Source organism: Lentinula edodes (genome assembly GCF_021015755.1).
Source record: "Lentinula edodes strain Le(Bin) 0899 ss11 chromosome Unknown C8R40scaffold_31, whole genome shotgun sequence".
Taxonomy (NCBI): Eukaryota; Fungi; Basidiomycota; class Agaricomycetes; order Agaricales; family Omphalotaceae; genus Lentinula; species Lentinula edodes.
The window spans coordinates 487,968-512,293 of record NW_025764337.1 but is presented as its reverse complement, the minus strand read 5'-3'; the positions used below and the strand labels follow the sequence as shown (position 1 = coordinate 512,293).

Sequence of the window (24,326 nt, the reverse complement as noted above, 5' to 3'; positions counted from 1 at the left end):
GTAGTCAGTTGCTCATTAGTGAAGATAGGTCGGAAGTTGTGAGGGTTCACTTGCGCGTAGCTGATATCCCCCTCTTTGGGATAGACGTCCCAGCGTCTAGTTATCGAATCGGGTTTTTTGCCGAGCTTTCCTGGTCGGAAGTGAATTACCATGTTGAATTGGTGGGGATACTCTGACCAACGGACCTGTCGACGGGTGAGAATCTTGGTAGTAGAGAAATACTCAAGATTTTTGTGATCAGTGATGACGTCCACCGGATTGCCGGAACCTTCCAGATAGTGACGCCAAGCTTTGAAAGCTTCAAAGATGGCGAGGAGCTCTTTGTCGTGAGTGTCGTAGTTGAGCTCTGCAGTGTGAAGAGTTCTGGAAAGGAAAGCTAGAGGATGAATTTCACCGTCAACAGTCTGAATGGAGAGAATCACCGCAATGGTGTAATCGGAAGCGTCGGTTTCCACGATGATAGGACGATTGGGTTCCCAGTGAGCCAGAATAGGCGCAGAAGTAAAAGCAATTTTAAGGTTTTCAAAAGCCTCTTGACAGTCGTTGTCCCAGATCCAGGGAGCGCCCTTCCAGGTAAGCCGAGTCATCGGCACAACGATATCACTATAATTATAAATAAAACGACAATATAAGTTAAGTTTGCAAAACCCAAAAAGGACTGAATGTCCTTAACCTTCCTAGGAACAGGCCATTCCAGAATGGTCTGTACTTTCTCTTTGGACATGGTCAATCCGTCAGGAGAAAGAATGTAACCCAAGTACTCAACGGTATCCATATTAAACTCGCATTTGTCAGGATTGGCGTAAAGCCGATGTTTCCGTAACCGCTGAAGAACTTCCTTGACGTGTTCTCGGTGTTCCTCCAGCATGTCGGAGTCAATCAGAATGTCGTTGAGATAGACGATGACACAAACATCTAGCATGTCAGAGAAAATGTCATCAACAAAATGTTGGAAAGCAGCAGGTGCGTTCGTAAGGCCGAACGGCATAACCTTCCATTTGTAGGAGCCGTAGCGGGTCCGAAAGGTGGTTTTCCATTCATCACCTTCTGCTATTCTGACTAGATGATAAGCGTGAGCGAGGTCCAATTTGGTGTAGATTTTAGCCCATTTTGGAGTGTCGAGGAGGTCCAAGATCAATGGCAGAGGATAGCGGTCCTTCTTGGGGATACAGTTGAGACCGCGGAAGTCCATGCAAAGCCGAAGTTTCCCATCCTTCTTGGGAATGAAGAGTACCGGAGCGCCGTGAGGCAAGGAAGATGGGGTGATGGCACCAGTAGCCAGCTGTTTGTCAATAAAGTCTTTGAGGGCAACTAACAGAGGATAAATTCGACCGAGAGGCGGCGAAGCGCCTTCTTCCAAGTCAATCTTCAGGTTGTAAGATCTGTGTTCAGGTAATGAATCTGCAGCAATCTCATTGAAGACGTCTGCAAACTCAGCATACTCTTCTGGAATAGAATGAGGAAGTGGAGGGACAGTAGGAGTGGTGGAGGAGCGGTCGGTGGCGCGGGCCACGACCTCTGAGTGAATAGCACGAAGAAGAATAGGTTCCATACCAGCGTCCTTGCTGTCATAAAGTACGCAGCCCCTATCATTTTCCTTTTCTCACCGTCTCGACGCCTTTACTTGTATGATACATCATCCCATCACTGTCAAACCCCCATCGATTACTGATCCATTGATTACTGATCCACCTGACCCATCTTCTCCTTCTACTGGCTTCCACCTCCTTCCTTGTTCCTAAACTGTACAGTATTACATCGTTGTTTCTCGCAGACCGGATTATGTATATATAGCCAACCCTCCACAGCCTGGTCCCTTATCTTGACCTCTCTGTCATTATCTGGGACCAGGTATGTGCTTACTTATTATTACCTATGACTACGATACTCAATATATCTCTGTCATTATCTGGGACCAGCCTGCCGCCGTTCTGCTCAGTCGCTCCGCCTTGTTGCCTTGTCCAGTTGCTCCGCCTCACCGTTCTGCTTAGTCACTCCGCTTTCCCGCTCCGTTAGTCACTCCGCCTCTGCCGCTTCGTGACACTTGCAAGCCCTGTGAAAGACTGCAGCACTGACGAGTGCAATGTTGACCTCAGGAGTTTCCAGTTGAGCAGCGAATTGAGAGACCGTAGGATAGGAATAGATGGGTTCAAAGGGAAATTTAAACGAGAGGGGCTTGGCCTATAACGTCCGAGAGCGGGAGCGAGAGCGAGAGCAAAGTGAGTCCCCGGAAGGAGTTTCCAGAATTGTCGGTAGAACCGACGGCAAAAGTTCCGGTAACAGAACAGCGACCTTTGCATCAACAGTGCTGGTGGCAGAAGGCACAGACATCTGTGGAGAATCAAAGTGTGAAGTGTTACGGAACGTAATGTTTCGAGATGCCCAGTCAATCAACGGATTGTAGCGGGATAAGAAACTGTAACCTAATACTGCTTTACCAGATGAATCTAAATGAGTAACGTAAAAGGGCAATAGAAGCAGCTTGCCAGAAGGGAACCGAACGGCAATATTCGCCATATCGGTAATGGGTTTAGAAGATAATGAACCATCAAAGAGATGAAGATTAACAGGAGAGATTTTGGTTGTAGGAATAGAATTTTGAGAAACATAACGAGTATCGATGAAAGAGTCAGTAGAACCAGAATCAACAAGAGTAGAAAATTTAAGAAGAGCAGAAATAGGTTCAGCCGGTGCGGCCGAATCAGATAACGGAAATTCAGTAGTTAATGATATTACAAGAGATCGTTCAATGGAAGAAAGAGCGGATGCATTGAGATATAACTCCCCAGGTGAGGTACGAACCTGATCAACGCAGCTCGCGTTTCGTACCGGGGAACAAGAGCTGCAGACTAGTTTTCCGATTCCTCTTCAACAACCTCAATGGTTGCTTCGGGGGTTTCTTCAACTTTGGCAGCATGGCCCTTCGATTCTCGGGCCTTTCACTTATTGCAGTCAGCAATCTGATGCTTACCACCGCAGAAGAGACAAAGGTTGTTCTTCATCCTTCTTTCCCTTTCAGAGGGAAGAACTTTCCCATCTGCACCGAGATGATTGAATGTGGGGCGCTGACCGCCAGATTGGCTGGAATTCAAAGAGTTCTGGGGCTTACCATTGTTAGGTTTACCTCCAGAGAAAGGTTTAGGTTTTGGCGTGAGCGGTGCCAAAGAACCAGATGGCTGAGAGTTGTTTTGCTGGTTAGTAGGACCAGCTTTGAAGTCCGAGGAACCCTTCTCCAGGTTCCGAGTGATAAAAGTTTACCAGCCTCACGTTTCTTGGTTTCTTCGTTGCTTCCAATAGTGGTTGTCAATACGAAGAACCTCTTGACAATAATCGGCGAGAGTCGCCGGCTCGGGCAAATGCGCCATTTCATCCTTGATACGTTCAGCTAAACCTCGTCCATAAGCCCATTTCAGGGCAGCAGAATCCCAGTTGGTGCTAGCAGCCAGGGTGTTGAACCGGATGTTGTATTTCCGGATGTTTTTGGTTTCCTTCATCTTCAGGTTACCGAGAGAATCTTTGGCCTCGCCTTGCGCGTTGTAAACGCCAAAATTGTCCTGAAGCTCTTTTACAAGGGCTTTGAAGGAGGACATCCAGGCCGGCAGCGAGTCAAGATCCGGGTCGAGGATATCAGGGATAAACCATTCTTTGGCTGACCCACTGAGATAGGAAAGGGTGTAGTTCACCTTCTGTTGGTCGGTGAAATACTTTGGACAGTCATTAAAGACCAGGGCAAGATTGACAAAGAATGTCTTGAGCTTTCGGGGGTCCGAACCATCGAATACCTCCAGCTCCTTGACTTTGCTCTTAGATTCAGAGCTGTCAGAAGGGCGGCCAAGAGCGGCGAGAATGGAACCCTTGAAACCCAAGAGAAGTTCCAACATAGCACGTTGCTCGTTGGGGATGTCAGGAGAGATTGGGGAACGGGGACCACCAGGTCCACCAGGACCGCCGGGACCACCGGGACCACCAGGTCCACCAGGACCGCCGGGACCACCGGGACCACCAGGTCCACCAGGACCGCCGGGACCACCGGGACCACCAGGTCCACCAGGTCCACTGGGGTCACCAGGCTCACCACACGGTAAACCGCCAGAGTCGTCATCCAGATCATCGTTGTTGTTGTTGTCATTGTCGGCCCCCGGATCGGGGCGACAGGAGGTTCTTGATCGTCATGATCACCAGCGTCCAGATCGAAATGAGGAGGCGGGTCACGAGGAGATTCTGAAGTAGCATGACGTTGAGGTTGTTTTCCAGTACGACGAGCTATGGCTTGGAGGATGGGAGAATCAATTCAAGTAGTAGATCGGCCCCAAGCCGGAGCGACCACGGGGGGTTGTCCACGGCAAGGGGTCAAGACTTGGACAGGTTATCCATCACCGGTATATAGAGTACTGTATTCGAATTGTTCTTCTTCTTCCATGGCCTCAGGAAGAGTCAACGTAGTAGGAAATGTGGCTGGACCGAAACCGCGATTACAGCGACGTGGTTGACCGATGGCAGAAATAGATTGGGAGAAAGGGGCAAAGGTTTGAGCTGTGGTTAAGAAAGTATTTTCTTCGGAGTTAGCTCTGGATTGAGCTCGAGTTCTCGGAGGCATAAAAAATGATATGTCAGTACAACGTTAATGGCTTGAGTTTAATTATACTGTTAAGATCATGTACACCGTGTAACCGTGCCAGAGGCCACAAGGTGTCTAAGAGCGGGAGGTCGAGTGGGACAGTAGTGAAGTTATTAACAACACCGCCGTTACGCCGTTAGTCCCCGGAGATCAAGAGTATAGAAGGGAGGAGCTAGTAGCAGCCAAGTCGGAGCGGCGGTATCGCCAGTGACAAGGAGCGAACCGAAGAACGTCTAAGTCCTAAGGTTATAGTAGAGAGCACTTCAAGGCGATGAACCTGAAGACTTAGAGGAGCACAGAGTTAAGGAGGGAATCTAAGTCAATAATTAAACTGAGGAACTACAGTAGCGTACAGGCAGTATTTATATCTACAGATCAGCACACCGGTGCGGAGCGCCAGACTAACTGCTAGGAGCTATACGTGTAGTGCCTGCAGGGTAAAGTAAAACCAGAACGAAAGGGTATGTGTAGCGAGAAAGAACAATAAGGAGAGATTACAATAAAAGGTGGATCTTCGGAATACCGAGCGGCGGAATGGAGCGCCGAGGAATGGACTTGACAATTACAATTTACAATGATCCTACATTGATGTTCCTAGCTATTACATCTGCAAAACCTGGATATTCGGCTAAGGGCTGAGAGCAGATCCCAGTGCTGAAAGCACTGAAAGCAACATGCTCTGGGTGCTTTCACTGCTGGGAAGTTCTCTCGACTGCTTTCGGACTCTTAGCTGGAAATACAGGTTTTGCAGATGTACAATCTATACTACACAACACTCTTACATCTACTAGTTCTAGTTACCTCTACCTTCTCTGTTAACATCCTAGGGACCTCCCTGGACCTTCTAGGAACTCCTTCAAGGGTCACATCTCACAACTCGAACTACTACTAGGTCATTCCTGTCCTCAGTTGCAGTTCCCGTAACTCCCTTCGAGCTCCAGCTTGCTCCTAGCATGCTACAACATAAACTTCTCATACCAAACCCACCCTTAAGACCATTTCTGACTCAGGTCTTCCACTGGATGGGTGATATCTAGAGCTTGTTCTGCATTTTCTACTTGAGTTGTATGTAAAAACAAGGGCTATTGAACTCCAACCTAGTAACTTTCTTGGAAGTTATATAATTTTACACTATAGACATCAATCTCCCACTTTTGAGATCCATTCGAAAACTTCAGCAATGAGTTATACCTTGTGTGATGTTGACAAGTGTGTTGATACTAAATATTGTACTAGCTCTTGGTCTCATCCTCTAGCCATTTCCACAATTTCTCCCCAACACTGAGATCACTGGCTTCGGGGCGCATTTTTCCAATACGTGCCCGTGGAATCAGATACTGTAAAAACAACATGTAAGACCAAAGCAATGAATATCAGTTCAAGTCAATCATACTTTGCCATTGAGGTCACCTGAAGCACTTGATACTCCAGCATACAAGGGAGTTAAAGCACCCAATGATGCTGGTGAGAAAAGCCAACCCTAAATAACTCAATTTATTTGTAAATACTGATCTTAAATAAACTCACAAAAAGTAACATGAATGCTGAGGGTGTATGTCTTTGTAGATCCGTTCTTATGTTTCCAGGATTGAGACTTATAGAGACTAGGCCTTCAGAGCTATAACGGCGCCCTATCTCGTTTGAAAGGACAATGTTTGCCTGCACAACATGAATCAAATAGAACACAGTGTGACTTTTCAACCCACCAGTTTACTCTGCATATAAAGTTTCGCAGATCCTAGCTTTCTTCGCTTTGGTGTATCCTTGATTGTGTCAAAATGTATTGTATCGATGAACATTTGGGCTGAAGAAGACATGTTCACAATTCGTGCTTTCTTGTCCTGGGAACTTTGTGCACCTGCAAGAAGAGGTGTAAGAAGCTCTTTGAAGAGAACATAGTGTCCGATGACATTTGTCCCAAACTGAAGGTCATAACCATCAGTTGTTAAAAACTGAATTGGGGTGTTCATTACACCTCTAAAAAGGCATCATAAATTGTATGTGAAGTAGTGTTTAGAGAGGCTCAAACCCATTATTGAAGAGCACATGTAATGCTGACTCTTTCCTGTGTTATCAGATGTAATCAGTAATGGATGACAATTATCAATGGTGAAACAAACTGTTTGAAGTCATTGGCGGCATTTCTAATGGATGACAGACTGGCTAAATCAAGCTCCAGGAATATTGCCTCCTTTCCTCCAGTCTCTACTTTGAGCCTGGCTATAGCCACAGCTGCCTTTTCACTTGACCGCGTTGCCATGTAAACCTTTGCATTTTTTAGAAGAACAGCCTTGTATCAAATTCAGTACCAATGTCTGTGCTATGTCCACTTGAGTTTACCTTGATGATTTCATAGCCAATGCCCGTGTTTCCTCCTAAACAATTAATGTACATGAATCAACCACAGTTCCCTCATTCAACATACCTGTTACAATGATTATCCATCCGGATAAATCAGGGATATCTCGAACCATAAATTTAGAGCTGGGAGGAAAAGACTGTGCTATATAGCTGCCACTGTTCCCCATGAGAAAAGGAAGGATATGAAGCTTAATTGTATAGATACGAGAGCTTTTATAAGGGTAAGATACACTTTGAACTCCGCAAGCATCAAGGCATGAGGCAATCAAGATCATTTTGATTCATTTGTAAAGCTTGGATTTTCAGCTAATAGCTGGCACTCTCCAGTCCATATGCTTGCTCTTGCAAACATCCAGGTTTGGCAGACGAAATTCTATGCATTTGATCTAAAATATCATCTTGAGAAGGGTTTCAGAGGGGGTCCTCAGGCTATAAATTCATTTCATAAATTCAATAGCAATCAGGAGACTGTCACAAAGCACCAACTCGGAATGATGTGGATAAATGGATACACAGCTCTGTCAAGAATGGGGCCCCATGAGGTATCACAATAGGTTTAAAAATATCTAGTCACAATCCAGCTAGTACAAAGAAATATGAAAAGATAAGAAGTCCTATCTTATTCCGGATCCAAATTTTTGCGGTATGCAAAACTTTGTTTTGAATTACAACTCAGCAGATGTAGTGAGCTATGACAAAACTATGAGCGTTGATTTCCCATCCCCAGAAGTAATAGAAACAGGAGCCAGTTATGCCGAACTGTTTTAGATATGACGTTCTAATGTGAACCCAGTTGATGGAACATGTAATCTACGGGATTGAGCATCACCGCTAAAATAGATCACATTGAGGGGTGCCTGATTGCGCTGACCCTATAGATCCAATTCAGCCCAATATGGATAACAGCCCATATGACGTTTCCCATTATAGAATGGGATACCAACATCAATTCTATTGTTATTCAACCTCATAAGTCATTTATCAAAAAAAGCAGCAAGTATTTTACCTAAATTCATCCAATTGTTCCGTGGATCTCAGTGCAAGTCGGTCTGAGAAGGGATCGAAATAAGTGAAAATATTAGTTCCATTTAGGACAAGTTTGTCCACATATAATGTGCCCTTGTCAATGGCAACAGCAACAGTGGTATTACTGTCGGATTTGACCCAAGTCCCAACATACAGAGAGGTTGCGAGCTCTGCAAGCACAGTATCAAGGTGTGGTTGGAATACCTCAAACACATCATATGCAATTTTGCCTGCATCAGGATAATGACCAGAAAGCAGCACAGATACTCCATACATTGTGCCAGGATGGATTGCAATAGCTGCGTGGTATCCAGCCATGGCTCCAACTGGTAAGAGTTAGTTGTATTCTCTTGTAACATGCCATAAAATGAATGACTTACGCTTCCAATAGATACGCCTCAACCTTTTATTGAAGTCATGTGCCTTGATGATTTCCCAGACAAATCCAGTTTCTGTCCAGTCATCCTCCTCAAAGGCATGTGCAGAATGGATCCAGTTGTTGAAAGTAGTCTTGGAAAGGAGGCTACCTTGGGTTCCTGAGCTCAGGAGGCTTCTGAGAAAAATAGCAGAATCTCTCAAAGATGAAAATTGTCCGCTTTCAGTGCTGGACAGCGCTCTCCAGCCAGTATCCTTGCTCTGGTGAACATCCATGTTTTGCAGATGTACTGTCATTCATGTAAGATGCTCTCTACAGAATATGTATTGTTGTGCATCCTGCCAATTAGTACTGGCTGCATTCACATCATGATGTTGAAATTCCCACAACTAAAAAGTTTATCCATCGCTCAGACCTGATACCACATCGCAATGTTTCTTTTCTTGCGTTAGCGGCGACTGTCAAAGTCGGACTCGTAGTATTACCATAATACTTTAGCGACATCGTCCGCCGCTATCGCTTTTTTACATTCAATAGGTTCTAAATCAACTGAGCAAAATCACAAAAGACTTCATCTATTCCTTATCGCCACAAATACCGAATTCCTGTGCTATTCATATTGATACATGGAATATGCAGCTGTTGATGTTGGATGGCCAACTCGGTATCAGATCCCACGTTTCTCCCACCTGGTCCCCACTCTTCAAAGGTCATCCGAGAGTCTGATGATCTATTTCGACCCCCAGATCATGTTCCTCTTCAGCTTACTATTGTACTACATCACCTCTGTGGGTGACTTTGAACAACCTTTTCTGATCGTAGTTGAATCTTTCACTACAAATTTCGGGCAGCTTCAACGGCCATCTGAGAATCCGATGATCTCTCTTGACCCACAACACACGTTCCTCTTCGAAATCCATACTAAACCACACAGCAAGAAGCGTCAACGGCCATCTGAGAGTCTGATGATCTTTCTTGACCCACAACACATACCCCCCTCATCCTACGACCATACTGCAACATATACGTAAATTGTATACAGAGCCGCGATGGGCGCTGGAAATCACAATTGTAAGTACTACATCAACTCTGTGGGCGACTTCTCACAGCAATCTTCTCTCATGGATCAATCCCGATATTGCTTGCAATTATCAGGCGGTATCAACATTATTCCGCGACATACGAAGAATCATTCCGACGCGGAGATAATCCTCACGATTTTCTTTTCTGAACTTTCGCTCTCTCTAAGTTCCTCCCGTTGCTTGAAAAGTCACCACGCTTTGTCATTGACCCTACCTACAGGCTACTATCCTCGATGAACAAATCAACATCTGCAAAACCTGTATGTTCGCCAGAGCAAGGGTACTGGCTGGAGAGCGCTCTCCAGCACCCAAAGCACCGAGAGCAAAATTTCAACCTTGCTCTGGGTGCTTTGGCTGCTGGGAAGTGCTCTCAGCTGCTTTCGGAGAATTAGCCGAAAAAACAGGTTTTGCAGATGAACTGCAGGCTCTTTGAGGTCATTGAAGCTGTTAGTATAACAGGAGATGTCCTACCTCAGGCGTACCCTGCTCTAGTACCTCTCGATGTTTTTTTTCAACTATTTACCTGCTATTCCCAAACAACCGTACTGCAATGGTCCCCACAAAATTCAAATGAGAATTTCATTCACCACATATTTGTCTCCATGATTCGAAGCAAGTTCACATGGACAACAGGATGAAGTACATACAGGATTTGGGCATGAAAGATATACATAATGAATGTTTTCTGTGTTTATTCCTTCAAGTTAACTTGGGACTTTACATAGCAGTATCAAAGCAGTGGAAACCCATACATTCTATGTACATGTAGGTGCAATTAGTAACTACACAGGGTACTATGTAAATGTTCGAAATACTTGATATACAGGTTGAAGTTTATATGCTTCCTAGTAGCTCAAAGAACACTATGTATACCCCGATTCGGAGACATTTCCTATCAACTGCCACTTTCCCAGCTGTGCTAGGCAGAAAAATATCAATCCTGGACTCCTGACTTGGTCACCCAGGGCTGGGAGGAATTGTGGTGTAAGACTGAGACAATGATAAACACATCAAATCAAATTAGTCCAGCCTGAGCTCTGCCTCAAGTGCAATTGAACCTAGTAAGTAAATTCTCAAGAGCTTTCTTGAGCAGTGCTTAGACTAATCAGTAGAATAAAGTAGTAAGTAGAATTCTCAATCAAGGTATGGTAGAGACTTGACAACCTGGCTGGAAGTAAGCTATCAATATGTAGTAGCCTACAAAGACAGTGTGGTGTATATAACTTAGATAGCCTTACAAGATGAGTTCCGCCCTCCAGGTTTCCTCAGGCTAAACCAACACCCTCACCTCTCTAGACTCACTCCAGCTCCTTGATAACATTGTCAATCAAATACGTCACATCTGCAAACCTTCAACTCATTATCTCTTTACATACCCTCCGCACGATCACTCTGGCTTGACACTCATCGAGATGTCAAAGACTTGAATTTGGGCTACATATTTTCCAGCGCCTAATTCAACCAAAAGTCTTTCTCTATCGCTACCACGACAAATCGGAAATTCCACAGAATTTCCTTCGCATCCCTCTCGGTCCCTCTTTCAGATCTTGAACATGTTTTATTCCACACGCTTAGCGCTACTTGCAATCATCCAAACGAACGAACCATTCCGTTATTCTTTCTCCCACAAGCGTCAAAATCCACTTCGTGCTACTTCGTGAGCCCGCTCGCGCCAAATGTAGCGTGCTCCCGCGTGCTTGGAAATGATACTTTTGTGGACGTGGACATATCGTTCCTCGTCAATCTCTCTCTCCCAATGCGGCTGTTCATCGACATCCTTCTGGACCTCTTCACCGCTGTACTTTCTTTATCTTCTGCAGCACCAGTACTCCGAGTCTGAACGCGTTAATGCTGCTTCTAGATCAACGTCATCGTTAACGATACCAAGAACGTCAACAACAACAAGAACGCCAACAACGGTCGACATCAATGCCCACAATGCAAAGCCGTTTCGTTTTTGGTTTACAGACGCGTTTGCAGAGGATGGCACGAGAGCGAAAGAAGAGAGGACGAGGGATCATCGTATAAATTTTAATGGACAGTTCATTGAGTAGCGATTATCGGTGCAGGGGGTGGGTACGTCTTTGAATCTACTTCTGTTCCTCAACCCCTTCTTTAATTCTACCCCCTTATGTACCCCAGCGGCTTCATTGCCTACCACCAATTTACCTCTGCCCACCTCTGCCCACCCCATCGCCACCCCATCCAAATTCCACTCCCGGCCCTTCTCTTCTCTTCGAACACGAGTCAAGCGAGACTCACACGCGCCACTGGAAACTGGCATCACGCAACGAACGAAACATACACTGAATATGCCCCGCTCCAATTCCCGATCTCCCTACATCCATAATGGATTATGCGCCTGATTTTCCGCCACTGGACGGTGTGAGGAGGTTGCCATATGAAGAGAATTGTGAAGGGGTGGGGAAGGCTCGAAGAGGGGGGGTAGGGGTGAAGATTGAGGATTGCTTGATCAGAGGTCTTTGAAGGGAATGCGGGCAAGGTTGGGTGCGACTGGACTGAGGGTAAGCCTGACAGATCTGAGCGCGTTTGAACGTTTGAGCAGTGAGCGAGCTTTGGGTTTGCTGAGCGTGCTGATGAGATCATTTTCTAGTCATTTCAAGAACTTCATTCCCTGGTTGATTTGTACTACACTGTCAATTTGAACTTGGGGTGTAATTCCGAGTATGAGCTTAGCTGAATGAAACGCCCATCAGAACGTCCTTTCTCTTCCTCGTTCCCCTAAATCAACCTGACAACCATCTCCCACCTCCCCTCCCTCCCTCCATTGCTCTTCAGACATCAACCATGCCACCGCACCCATCTCCAACGCTATGTCCGCACCTTTTCTTCTCAGTCCTTTCTCTCACCAAACAGCAACACTGAAAACAACCTCGATGTCTTTTACAACACCCCGCGTCGAACGTAGCACTAAACGCTCCCACAACGACATCGATTAAGACCAAGACCGAAGCAGGTTGGACCCTTCGACGCCCCCATCACGTTCCTATCCCCAGTGTCTCTCCCGATCTTCCAGCCGGATACTCTCTACCTATCTTCATTTCGTCTCATCACCCATTCCCGACAAAACCCTCGCCCAGAAGAATTCCTCGTATAATCACTGTTTGTGTTGGTCATCAGCAGATCAGTCAGCGAAATCGCGAATCGCGAATCCCTGAGGAGTTGGACTCCGGGGTGGCGGGGTGAGGAGTCTGTTCGACCTGCCAGTGTGAGGGAGTGAGGAAGAGTGAAGGTACATAGGCGCTAAAGTTTTTTCCCTTCGATATTTGGAGTCCTAACTAACTAGACTCCTCGCAAAAGGCACTCAATCATCCAGAGTCCTGGCGCGAACCGTTTCCATCGTTCCAGATCCATAGGATTCAATTCATCCTTTGAGTAGTAGCACGACATTGGGAACTATTGATTAGGTCTGGCGAAGTTGAGCTGTTCAATGGTACCGCGTGTTTGTTTGTTTGTTGAGGTTGTCTCCTGATGTTCTGTTCAAGCCTAATAATTTGACTGGAAGATGTTACACGGATTTGACAGAGATGAACCAGCCACCAGTGAACACCTTGCCCAGATCCATCTTACCACCACACACAAATTCCAGGACACTCCTATTCATTAACACTACCCTTCCTCGAGTCCTTCCCCAATACATCTGAACCACCCCCCTCTGGGCGCAAAAATTGAAACTCCACCAACTGCTAATCACAGACAGAACCCACATCCAAAAGCCTTTATCTTGATATATTCAATATTGAGGGCCCGACAATGGGAGTAACTCTTCTCTCCCTTCCCTCCCTGTGCCCTCTCCTCACCCCTCCCATCACTTCCCTTCTCACCCCTTATTCCCGCTTTCCCTTCTCAAACCCTACTCAAACCACTTAAAAACCCAGTGAACATCCCTACACCATTCCCCTCCTCTACTCTCCTTCAACTCCGAGTCTAAATTCACTTCCGTGCTTGGCTACATTGATGTATTGATGAATTTGGCAGCAATGTGGATCGATCCGTTTCTATCTCAGCAAGATACCCAGGGGATTGGGGCTTGGCCCTTGATACCAATGTCACTGGAACATATCACTTAATTAAAGCAGCTCTTTTGCTTATGAATCAGGATTCTAATGCTCCACCTCACATGATTAACCTAGTCTCTGCAATCATTAATAGTGCATATACTGTGAGTTAACATATCATGATCAAATACATTTAGGGATATCAGTAACCTTGATAGATCAGCAGGGCGGCTCTCCTCCGCATGACTGAGATGCTTTAGGTTGATCTTGAGGAAACCCCAGTCTGCATAGTTGGATTACACCCTGGATTGGTTTTGAGAGATTCAACAAAGGAGTTATCTGAAGACATTCAAGGTGATTGATTCCCCAATATTAACTGCAGATACAATTGTTTGGTAAGCCAGGGATAGATGACTGTGGTTGAATGACAGGTATATTAGCTGTAATTGCTATATGGAGGGAGGAGCTTCAAGAGATGAAGGAAGAAATTGTAACTCAGGATACAATGGTGTTTGAAATACTTTTATAGATATTGAACACCTCCATAGTCTATATGTATATGAGGCCCTGGAAGGCTCATGATCATGTATTTCTCAAGTCCAAAAAAGTCTCAAATGGATTATTTCTTAAATCTTGCTGAGTCTACTTGGTACTCTTCATACTCTTCATCTTGAGTTAGCATATTCTCTTCTTGTTGAACCCAAGTCAGTAATTAGGTTGTCAAGAGGCAGAAAGGTGCCCAGTAGTGCTGAACCTGAGGTTGAATTATCTAGAGTGTAAGCTTATGTGAGAAAATCACCTATTCGTTCATACACATGTACAACAGACACCAGAAATTGCTTCAATTGTTGGTGGCAGAGAGACCCTGACAAGTAAGGTAGTGAGTTCATTGACTACTATATCTGTCTTATTACCGAGATCAAATGCTCCAGTGTCCTCTCATCCTATGTGAATATTTGGGCTGATGTATAATGTGGCCTAAAGTCATGACTCACATGAGGAAACCTGAATAATATGCTGCACAACATATTTTCTGGAAATTGATTAAGACAGAAATTAGGGCTATTAGTATATAACACCAGTGCAATGATGTGCGGGGGTCATTGCAAAAATCATGTTACTGTTTCGGCCTTATTCTGTAGTACATCTTTTCTGCAATCAAAACATACCTTCCTGTTCTTTTGAAGAAGTTCTAGCAATGGGAATTACCATCATCTCTTCTTGTGTTCTGAGTTTGTAGACTAGATTTCCATCAGTTCTGTGGTGCTGTACTCTACGAGGTGCCATCTGTGTTTTTGTTGTCAATAGTGCCCACTTCCCAGTCACGTGACATGGCTGAATCGTGCATAATCCTTCTATGATATAAGATGAATTCTGGATGAATTCAAAGCTTGAGAACGGTCGGATATCGGACATTGAACTGTGCATCAATCAATTTACCATTCTTCTCCCGCTGAATCTGAATTCTTTTCTTGCCGCACTGTGATCACCCACATGCTTACGTTGTAGGACTTGGTACGTACTAGCTATAGCTGCTTGATCAATTGCAAATGGGGACGACCGTGCTCACACATGGTTCATATTTATTCTACCAACACCAGACTATAATATCTCCTCAAAATGTCATTCTTCTTCCGCACGCAACCACTCAAGGCAGTATACATGACTTGCTTCATTCTATCTGTCCTTGGTAGAATTCCATTTTGGGCCATGACTGCAGCAATTCCTGCATTGCGTCCCCGCAAGGCATGGTCAAATCGTCGTACTCTGATATTTCATACAATCAATGCCTTCATGAGTACATTTTTCCAAGTCGGATTCATGTATAGTACTGGCGAGGATCCTGAGGCAGTTGCCGCCTCTTCAACTGCTTCAGAAGTTGGTTTTGTATGGGTTGAGCCATTGGAAGAGACGGAAATTGTTGGCGAGGTCGCAGAGGCAGCAAAAGTGAACAATGTCACAGTTGTAAAAACAGCAGGATACTGGTACCCTCCTTCTATGCAGCCAAATGGTGAGCAGCCAGCTGCGGATGAACAGGTTATATTACATATACATAGTAAGCTTTCCTACTCGCTCATGTCAAATTCCTGTGATTCCAGTGTGATAGGTGGCGGCCATGTCATGGGCTCGGCTCATCCTCATGGAGGACCCGCTGGTCCGGTGTGCTCAGGCTTGCTTGAGCACTGTGTGCAGATTAAGCGAGTTTTTTCCTGTGGATATCGGCTAGCTTCATCTGCTCCATACCCTTCTAAAAATCCATTCCCTGCTGGCCTCTTTGATGTCATTTCAGGGTACAAATACCTTATCAAGCTTGGTTTCAGGCCACAGAATATTGTTGTATGTGGTGATTCAGCGGGTGCATTTGAATGAGACCGTAGCTAATAAGTAAGCTGATGTCATTTTGTAGGAGGTAATCTTGCTATGGCATTGACATTGTATGCCACTCGAAACAAGCTTCCTAGTTTACCTATCCCAGGAGGTCTTGTCTTGATTTCCGCATCAGTGGAATGGGAGATCACTCATAATGGGCCCGAATCTTCTTGGACAACAAATGCCTGCAGTGATTTTAGCAATCTATTTTACACAAAAGGATACACTGCTCGGAGCCTCCTGGGCAGCTTGGCACCTGCTACAATTGCAACAAGTCCTTGGATCTCCCCAGCTTCCCTCAAGCTTGATCATTCAGTTGTCAAAAACCTTTTTGTAGGCTTTCCAATGACTTATATCATTGCCGGTGGTGCTGAGACTGCACGCGATGCTCTTGTTACATTACGGGACCGTCTGCAGGAAGATATTGGGAGTGACAAGATTACATACACTGAAGTCAAGGATGGGACCCATGACATTGTTACAATGGATTGGTATGAACCTGAGAGGACCGAAATCTTCAAGGACATTGCCTTGTGGATGGATAAAGTATATTCCTAATCTCAGTAGTTCCCAGAATTCAATTACTGGTATGATACATTCTCAATAGTCAGTCATTTCACAGGCTTTGTAATGAGTGTATAGCACAATTTTTGTCCATATTGTCCTTCCTTAGTAATGTCATACATGGCAAAAGCAGAAGCTTTTCTATCTGGCACACTTTATCCTGGGATGAGAACTTATCATTGTATTATTTTAAAGCAATTTGCAACACATTAAAAAAGGGATCAATTTTATATAAATAGTCCAACCTCCTCTTGAGATTCCTATAGGAATGAACCTCAGTTAACAAATGGTATTATACTGAGCTTATAAGCCCATACAACCTCTTTCTAAGAATGTCTAATGTGTTAAGAGGTAAATACTCAGTTGGATAGGGAACAACTGTATTAGATACCTGTTAAGAGGTAAATACTATATGTACTGTGAGTATGTATTACACGGATAGACAGCCATTGGGCTCACCTCAGTTGGAAAGGGAACAACTGAGGGAGCCCGCGTCCGTCGTCTGCGTGTGGCTGATAAACTGTACAGTGTATATGTAATCTTGCTTGGACTTGCCTTTTTCGTAGACGGTGTTATTACTATATACTATACAGTTGCTAGTATATCACACGCAATGGCAAACTCATACACCTCAGTTGTTCTACAGTCAACTGAGGTGAGCTGATAGTCTATCTTATGCCAGTAACCCGAGTACTAATTTAGCTCACTTTAGTATACACTGACAGGTACATATTTCAATACAGTAGTCAACTGAGTTTAGTATACACTAACCGGTATACATGATCTTAACATACACCATAAGTCCCTACTACATACCAACTACTTCAAAGACCTACTCCAACCCAGGCCTTACAGAGAGTTGAAGGTAGTAGCTTGAGAATATAGTAGAATATTGGGGAGCTTCAGTACATGTCAGGGGAGGTCCTAGACTCACTCTGGATGCTTAGACATGGAGTGAAAGTGTACATTCAAGTAGAGACATGGGGAGACTGAGACAAAGGGAATCCATATGGCTACCAGGTACAAAAGAACATAGACTGGGCACATGTAAAGGGTGTGTTTAAAATCCAAGCTGAGCAACTGAGCACTATGGGGCTTATATAGGTATGGGAAGTGGACAAGGGGACATTTGGAGGTATACAATCAGTAGGTGTGACAGGGACTGAGATCTGGTGGTGGTGTTCCCTCTATACTAGGGAGTTGGAAACATGGTGCTTGGGATCTATGGAGCTTTGGAGGTGGGTTTGAGCAGGTCCTCGGTAGTAGGTGGGTAGTGAAGGAAGGGAGGTACTGAGGAAGTCTGTGGAGAGATAGGGGGCTCAAGAATCTGTTTGACAGGGTTGTGGAAATGGGCAAAGCATGTCAGAGTACTAATCCTTCTGAATATTCCCTTCAACAGTTTCATGAAGTCCCCAATTCTCGTCAGTTGTTTGTTGAAGAGGCAATGCCTTCATAATCAGACTGCTAAGTAGTCCAAGTCCAGCAATCCCAGTCATTGTCTGCCATAGTGCAATCAATGACTTTGCAAATGCAGAACGGACCTCATCTTTCAAAGGCTGATCAAGAAAGGGGACTTGAGGTATTATTGCATAAGCAAGCTCCACTCCTTGGTCCAAGCTAGCCAAAAATGTGGAAGGAAGCTGGGACTGCAACTCATTTTGCAGAACTGCAGCACCAATTGTGACACCCCATGCCTGTGGAAAAAACGCCTAAGAACAAAGACACTGTCATACTCAGATGCATACCTGAAATAGTGAACGAACAAAAATGAAAAATGCTAGAGCACTTGCATTGTGTTCTACCGGTAAGGGAGCTAAAATAGGGAAAGTAGTTGCAGTGAACTGCATGAAAAATCCAATTTCTCAACATGAAGTGTTTATTGAATTCATTTAAAATGCCCACCAGAAGGCCAAAACCAATTCCCGCAACTATCTGAAAGCCGACCCATTCATGCACTGCACTGTTTTCAGTCAATGTTGTTTGAAGACCCATGCCAATGATCACAAAACACCACGCAATGATATTCTGAGGTTGATATATGTTCATGGCTGTTGCAGTTGCACCAGCAACAATTGCAAATGGAGCAATTGAAAAACTGTATGGTAGCATGTTTATGCCACTATGCAAAGGGGATGCATCTTTACAGGCCTGGAAATACACTGGAAGATAGACTAATAGACATTGATGTCCCCATCATAGTCAATGCCAAGATATTGTGCTTACAAAGTGCAGCAGAAATCACCAATCCTTGTAATGCAGTTCCAAGGTATCTATGGGGAAGCTAATTTAGTGCATTGAAGAAGCATAGAGTGAACAGTTGGTACCCGCTGACTGTTGTTTGATTACTCAGTATTACCCAAGGGACCATAGGTTCAGTAGGAATCAGAGATTCATATATCAGGAAAGCAATCATTCCCAAACCACCAAGGACAATTGGGACCACAACAGCCACGGAAGACCAGGTAAAATGAACACCGCCCCAGGTTAGACCCAGAAGAAAAGAGGTGCAGCTGCCAATAATAATAATATTACCTCTGTTTCATTAAAACCGGATGAGGGAAAGACCTTGTGCATAAAACTTAATTGAGACGTACATCCAATCAATCTTTGCAATCTTGTCTGGGATTGAGGATTTTGGTGCTTTAAGATGGAGAAAGAAGATGCAGAGCAAAGCTGATATCCCAGTAAGCGGTAAATTCAAATCTGAGTGGTGCCCACATCAGTAAATTAAGATGAAAGTGTTAGGAATACACTCACAGAATAACCCTCTCCATGTCCAATCCTTCCTCTGAGCAAAAGATCCACCCTTTGATGCACTATTAGGCCAAGGAGTTATGCTTCTTAAATAGAACATACTACAACAGGACCAATGACCGATGCAATAGACCATACAATGCCAATCATCCCTTGATACACACCACGATTCCTCAGGGGAACCAGATCTGCAAGAATGATCTCCGTAAGAGACAAGATTCCACCTGCCCCGATGCCTTGAACCGCTGATAACATCAATCTATGAGAATTGTCCAAGTAGAAATTCAATAATGAAGACAGCTTACTACGACCTCCAATCAGCATATTCAAATTTTGAGCAGCACCACTGAGTGCACTCCCCAGTGAAAAAAGGAAGAGAGACATCAACAGTACCATTTTCCGCCCAAAAATGTTTGCTAAATGTCCAGAAAGTGGAAGAAATGAAGTGCCTGCAAGCGTGTATGCAGATCCAATCCATACAAACTCGCCGCCACCAAAGTCATTGATGATTGTTGGAAGTGCTGTTGAGACAGCACTCTGCATAAGTCAGTTCATTAGTTCAACTTTGAAAGTTTTCATGCCTTACTGTGTCAAGAGCGGCCAGGAATGTAGCCAGCATAATGGCCAACATTGTGAGCCAGAAAGAGGTATCCTTTACAGGATGCTCTGAAATTCCCATTGCCGGAACAGCCACAGGATGAGAATGTTCCATGGTATATACTTACAAGAAAGGGATCAATGAGCTGCAAGAAGGGGATTCGCGGGGCCTTAAATGCTGTCTAGACCATATCACACAAGCCACAAAAGTGGATAAAAATATATGTCAATGTAATCCCCGTCGTGATCGGAGACTTGATATCTGGGCTTCTCCCGACGCCGGTTGACTTCTCCCTTGACACGACCCGGCATGATGGATAGTTGGGAACAACTGGTGCCAAGTGCCATATGTCTGGGGTGAAGCTATTTTCCACCTCGGATGTATGCAAACAGCAATCTATTGTAATCAAGTGACCTGGTACATACAATCAATACTATGAAATCAATCCAGTTTTCCAGGCCGTAAGACCCATATGGGCTGGTTACGGATAAACATCTGCAGGCCAATCCTTGAAATTTTCTGCTGCATAATTATACAAAACACTCCAATCACGGCATTTATGTTCCAATCCCAGTCCATTCACCTTTTCACCATTCTTTACATCCTCTAAGCGCATTGAGGAAGCACAGAGTATCATTTGGCGCAAGTAATTTAAGCAGTGTTGTGTATGCCATCGCTCCCACTGAGTAGAAGGCACCGCCAAAACAGATTGTCTCAACTTGTCCAGGCAGTGGAGCTGGTGAAACATTGAGACACCAAACAAGCGATGTTGTGAACCTAGACGAACAAATCCACCACTCTCTGGAAACATAGAGCGCCATTCCTCTGTAGAATTCAACTGGTACCTCACGGTGTCCTCAACCAGCAGGCGAGAATTGTAAGGGTAGTTTTCGATTGGAATGACGCTCAATGGAAAGTCAAATTCAACAAATGCTGAAAAGAATGTATGAGTAACTGGGGTTGAACTGAGACATGAATCACTGACTGTATGTTTCCACGGTCCTAGGGCTAATGTTCCTGGTATAGAAGTGCTGAAAGACAGCCCCATTGACAATAATTGATACTACCAGGACACTATATCCCAAGAGCGACCATCTTGTCGCAGCACTTGTGAAATGACAGGAACCAGGAAAGAGCATACTCCTCCAGACGTGTTTGCTGTACATTAATTACAGCACTCTAAATAGGGTCCCAGTTTGAACTTGTTACAGGATAAGTTCAAATACCATGTGCTCTGTGCGCTGGCCATTTTGGATATAGATATTCATTTCTAATATAAGCCTGAGAAATTTTTTCATCAAGCATGTTAATGGAGTGTATTTGACAGTTTAGTGATGATCTTTTATTTGCCGCAACACTCTGGCACAAGATGTACAGCCTTTTCTTGCACAGATTGCAAGATTGATGGAGTTATATCTGCTGCAGAATTCAGTCATAGTACAGCCTTTGTGTTGGTGTATACTCCAGTTTCATTCCGTTGATATAGTCATCATCCATTACCAGATTTAGCTGCTCAATACATGAGGAATTCCCCTTTAAGTAGATGAAATTTGAATACCAAAATAGCAATGGCTATTTAAAATGAGATTATTGTAACCTTGTGTACATTGTATATTCCAGAATGCCCCAGTACATCCCATTAGCGACACAAGACCCAGATACAAGTCATGTCAGTTATGATATATTTGCAACCAATGCGGGGAATAGCCAAACTCAACGGCACCAGCGTGGATTCATCATATTCACCATTTTGTCCATTGTGACATTTGTGATATCTTCCATAAACCTCACTTTTTTATCCTACACAATCTCCTCTCACTCTATGTTGTTAGATGAAGTTCAAAGTCCAAATGTATATATCGGCTTGGAACGTGTTCCATCTAATGCGCTCCATTGCCGCAGACGAGTGACATTTCCCCGATCTTTTTGGACTTACTCATTGGATGAGCCCGCTGCCCTCACAAAAATTCACGCTCCAGATGATAAATCTTTCCTAACCTTTGGGGCGTCAGTAAGCAATATCAAATTTCTTTCACTATGAATAGATTCGCTTAATAATGAATTGAAGGTAGACTCTTACGTCGAGATATATGTTGCAGACTATGGCCTGGAGAACTGCACTATTTCAGCACAGTTTCTTCCTCGAGATGGTTTTACCGACTCCAATGTGCATTTAGTAGATCTCTACCTTCTCGATGGCCCAAGATTCAAGTCGACACATAGGACCTTTCTCGGGAGTTTGCTGACTTCACCTGGGGCAATCACTGCTACACCTCCATTTTATTGTCCCTCCCATACACTCCTCTTTTTCGAGTGGAAGTGCCCGCATCCAGATTGTATAATTGGATTTCCGCTTGAAGGAGTTACAGCAATGAGTAAGTCGGTGGACCCTGTCTGATCAATATCGTCATATTCACATTCATTTATCTTGGTGCAGCTGCCTCTGCAGCATCACTGAACAAGAGTGGATTTCAAATGAACCAGTATGAATCAACGGAATGCATCAGTGTATAGATGAATAATATAATATGGAGGTTTGCAGGCAGCCTGACGCCTAGCCAACTAGCATCTGGGGTTGCATTATTATTGTGAAGTTTCGTGCTTTCATTTCTGCCCCCAAAAATGACAAGGATGAGCTGAAAAGCGGTCTTTAGTATTTGTGTGTCCACTGCTGTTAAATTTTAGGCTGAGCATGTATTATTATGTACAATTAGTATGGTCAAGACATGGTCTAATAGACCATGTCCATCTATGCAGCCTAATCTAACAATATTAGGGACATGGGCAGTGTTCATAAACTATGACTTCCGATAGGAATCATTTGCAGAATGAAAGCTGGACAGCAGCTCATATCTCGAAATTTCGGACTAAAACAAGTTGAGACAGGTGTGAAGTTCAGCCGAATCGAAGAAGATTGATGTGAAGTGTTCATAGACTATAATTAGGATTATTTGCAGAACAATAGCCGGACAGCGGCTGATATCTTGAAATTTTAGATCAAAACCGGTTGACAAAGGGCGTGAAGTTTCAATAAACGCAGTTCAAACTGTTTAGAAAACACATGCCCATAGTATTGGAAATTTGACTGTGCTACTGAGAAAATGTATATTATACTGGTACCGCTGAATTCCAATGAGGACTCATATATGCCACATGCAAAACACAATGCCAGCCCACTTCCACATGTGCTGTCTTTCATCCAGGGACTGGACTAAATTGGTGTTCTCGTCATTTTGCTCTTATTGGCATGCTGTTCGGCATTTACTTCATTAAGTTTTGTATCAGAAGTCTTGGAGCCAGGTTCAAATACCTGTAGTTGAGAGGTGAAAATTCAATGGCTGTCAGCGTGGAACATTCAGGAATCTTTGGGTTCCTTGGGAAAATCTCTCACATCGCAGACAAAGGCAGTGTATCAGATGATGCTGGCACTAAGAAAAAACTGATGCAGTAAGGAAATTTCATCATTCACTACTTGCCTTCTTTGTAGCATGACCCTTAAGGTAAATTCCAAGTTACTTATAAGGTGACATTCAGGAACTTATTTGTATTGAAAAAACATCACTTTACTGACGCTCGTGCAGATTTAGGAGCTACATTGTAATTATTGAATCCCTGTACTACTTTCATAGTTGTTTGTAGCCATATGATACACTTGAGACCAGTCATTACAGATATGGGGAACCTCTGCATTCACACTCTTCATTCCCAAAATGGGAATAACTGGCTCAATTGCTGGGTTTGCATCACATAATATCATCTGTCTGATATAGTTGAAGCAATGATGCACATGGGGAGTTTGGTGATTTGTTTTCATTGCAATGCGAATGCGTGCCAAGCAGTGGAGTTGGTGGAACATTGAGAGCCCCATGACTCTTTGTCCATCATTCCCTAATTGGAGAAATCCTCCTCCGCTTGGGAAAATAGATTGCCACTCCGGAGTGGAATTGTTTGAATAAACCTGATAGTGAACTGTATTTTCCGGAGTGAACATCACTTTTTTGAGTACCAAGGGGTAATATTCTGGAAAATCATCATCAATAAAGCCTTGATGATAACTCGAGTCAGAAGTATTCTGACATTTTCTTATCAATTATTGACGTACTATATTGGTCCAGATATTTTCCACTATCGGCTACACTTGGCACTTGCAGTAGCTGGAGAAACATGTGTACATTGATAGCAAGCAGTAATAAACTGGTTATTGCAAGGGCAAGCTTAGCTAGCGAGAGAAATCGAGGGAAACAATGTTGCATGACTGAGATTTGGGTTGAGCCAAGGAAAATCGGACGTCTTATATGATGGAGCATATATGTTGAACAGGGTGCACTCTGCTGTCATCAGAATATATCATCAGAAAGTGTAAACAAGTATCAGAGCGATACATGCTGTATTGATATATGTAATTCAGTGACGCCCAACATCAAATTCGAACTGCCAGAGACTCCATGATCATCTCAAGGGAAAATTCAAACAATGCAGCAAAACTTTGCGTAAGGATCACTACGGGGATGAAGCCATAATTTTGTGGCAAATATGAAATTATTATGAAATTCTCAAG

The 24,326-nt window shown here is 44.0% G+C and overlaps 7 protein-coding genes across 7 annotated transcripts; 2 read left to right on the top strand and 5 right to left on the bottom strand.

The window, feature by feature from the left end:
* Positions 1-5,805: 5,805 nt before the first annotated feature.
* C8R40DRAFT_1273678 (NAD-P-binding protein) lies at positions 5,806-7,147 on the bottom strand (the record flags this gene model as incomplete). The annotated part of the gene is made up of 8 exons (XM_046234090.1): positions 5,806-5,955; positions 6,012-6,098; positions 6,146-6,277; positions 6,325-6,595; positions 6,648-6,683; positions 6,739-6,908; positions 6,959-6,993; positions 7,044-7,147. Coding segments are annotated over 8 exons (940 nt in total), but the record flags the coding sequence as incomplete, so codon positions are not given.
* A 704-nt stretch (positions 7,148-7,851) lies between these two features.
* On the bottom strand, positions 7,852-8,323 carry C8R40DRAFT_1071757 (uncharacterized protein; the record flags this gene model as incomplete). Its single annotated transcript, XM_046226376.1, has 2 exons — positions 7,852-7,930; positions 7,986-8,323. The coding sequence occupies 2 exons, from the start codon at positions 8,321-8,323 to the stop codon at positions 7,852-7,854; spliced, it is 417 nt and encodes a 138-aa protein (XP_046083652.1).
* A 6,779-nt stretch (positions 8,324-15,102) lies between these two features.
* C8R40DRAFT_1052235 (alpha/beta-hydrolase) lies at positions 15,103-16,410 on the top strand (the record flags this gene model as incomplete). Its single annotated transcript, XM_046224751.1, has 3 exons — positions 15,103-15,538; positions 15,590-15,838; positions 15,890-16,410. The coding sequence occupies 3 exons, from the start codon at positions 15,103-15,105 to the stop codon at positions 16,408-16,410; spliced, it is 1,206 nt and encodes a 401-aa protein (XP_046083651.1).
* A 1,376-nt stretch (positions 16,411-17,786) lies between these two features.
* C8R40DRAFT_1052230 (iron permease) lies at positions 17,787-19,849 on the bottom strand (the record flags this gene model as incomplete). Its single annotated transcript, XM_046224750.1, has 10 exons — positions 17,787-18,110; positions 18,162-18,257; positions 18,319-18,587; positions 18,640-18,686; positions 18,741-18,950; positions 19,011-19,119; positions 19,174-19,222; positions 19,273-19,415; positions 19,476-19,707; positions 19,757-19,849. The coding sequence occupies 10 exons, from the start codon at positions 19,847-19,849 to the stop codon at positions 17,787-17,789; spliced, it is 1,572 nt and encodes a 523-aa protein (XP_046083650.1).
* A 399-nt stretch (positions 19,850-20,248) lies between these two features.
* C8R40DRAFT_1117350 (uncharacterized protein) lies at positions 20,249-21,005 on the bottom strand (the record flags this gene model as incomplete). The annotated part of the gene is made up of 2 exons (XM_046228650.1): positions 20,754-21,005; positions 20,249-20,701 (listed from the first exon to the last, which is right to left on the bottom strand). Exons 1-2 carry the CDS (start codon positions 20,932-20,934, stop codon positions 20,250-20,252), a joined length of 633 nt encoding a protein of 210 aa, XP_046083649.1. The 5' UTR covers positions 20,935-21,005.
* Positions 21,006-21,527: 522 nt separating this feature from the next.
* Positions 21,528-22,273, top strand: C8R40DRAFT_1022348 (uncharacterized protein; the record flags this gene model as incomplete). The annotated part of the gene is made up of 3 exons (XM_046223026.1): positions 21,528-21,779; positions 21,837-22,143; positions 22,206-22,273. Coding segments are annotated over 3 exons (627 nt in total), but the record flags the coding sequence as incomplete, so codon positions are not given.
* A 1,096-nt stretch (positions 22,274-23,369) lies between these two features.
* Positions 23,370-23,934, bottom strand: C8R40DRAFT_1162178 (uncharacterized protein; the record flags this gene model as incomplete). Its single annotated transcript, XM_046230219.1, has 2 exons — positions 23,370-23,812; positions 23,871-23,934. The coding sequence occupies 2 exons, from the start codon at positions 23,932-23,934 to the stop codon at positions 23,370-23,372; spliced, it is 507 nt and encodes a 168-aa protein (XP_046083647.1).
* Positions 23,935-24,326: the final 392 nt, after the last annotated feature.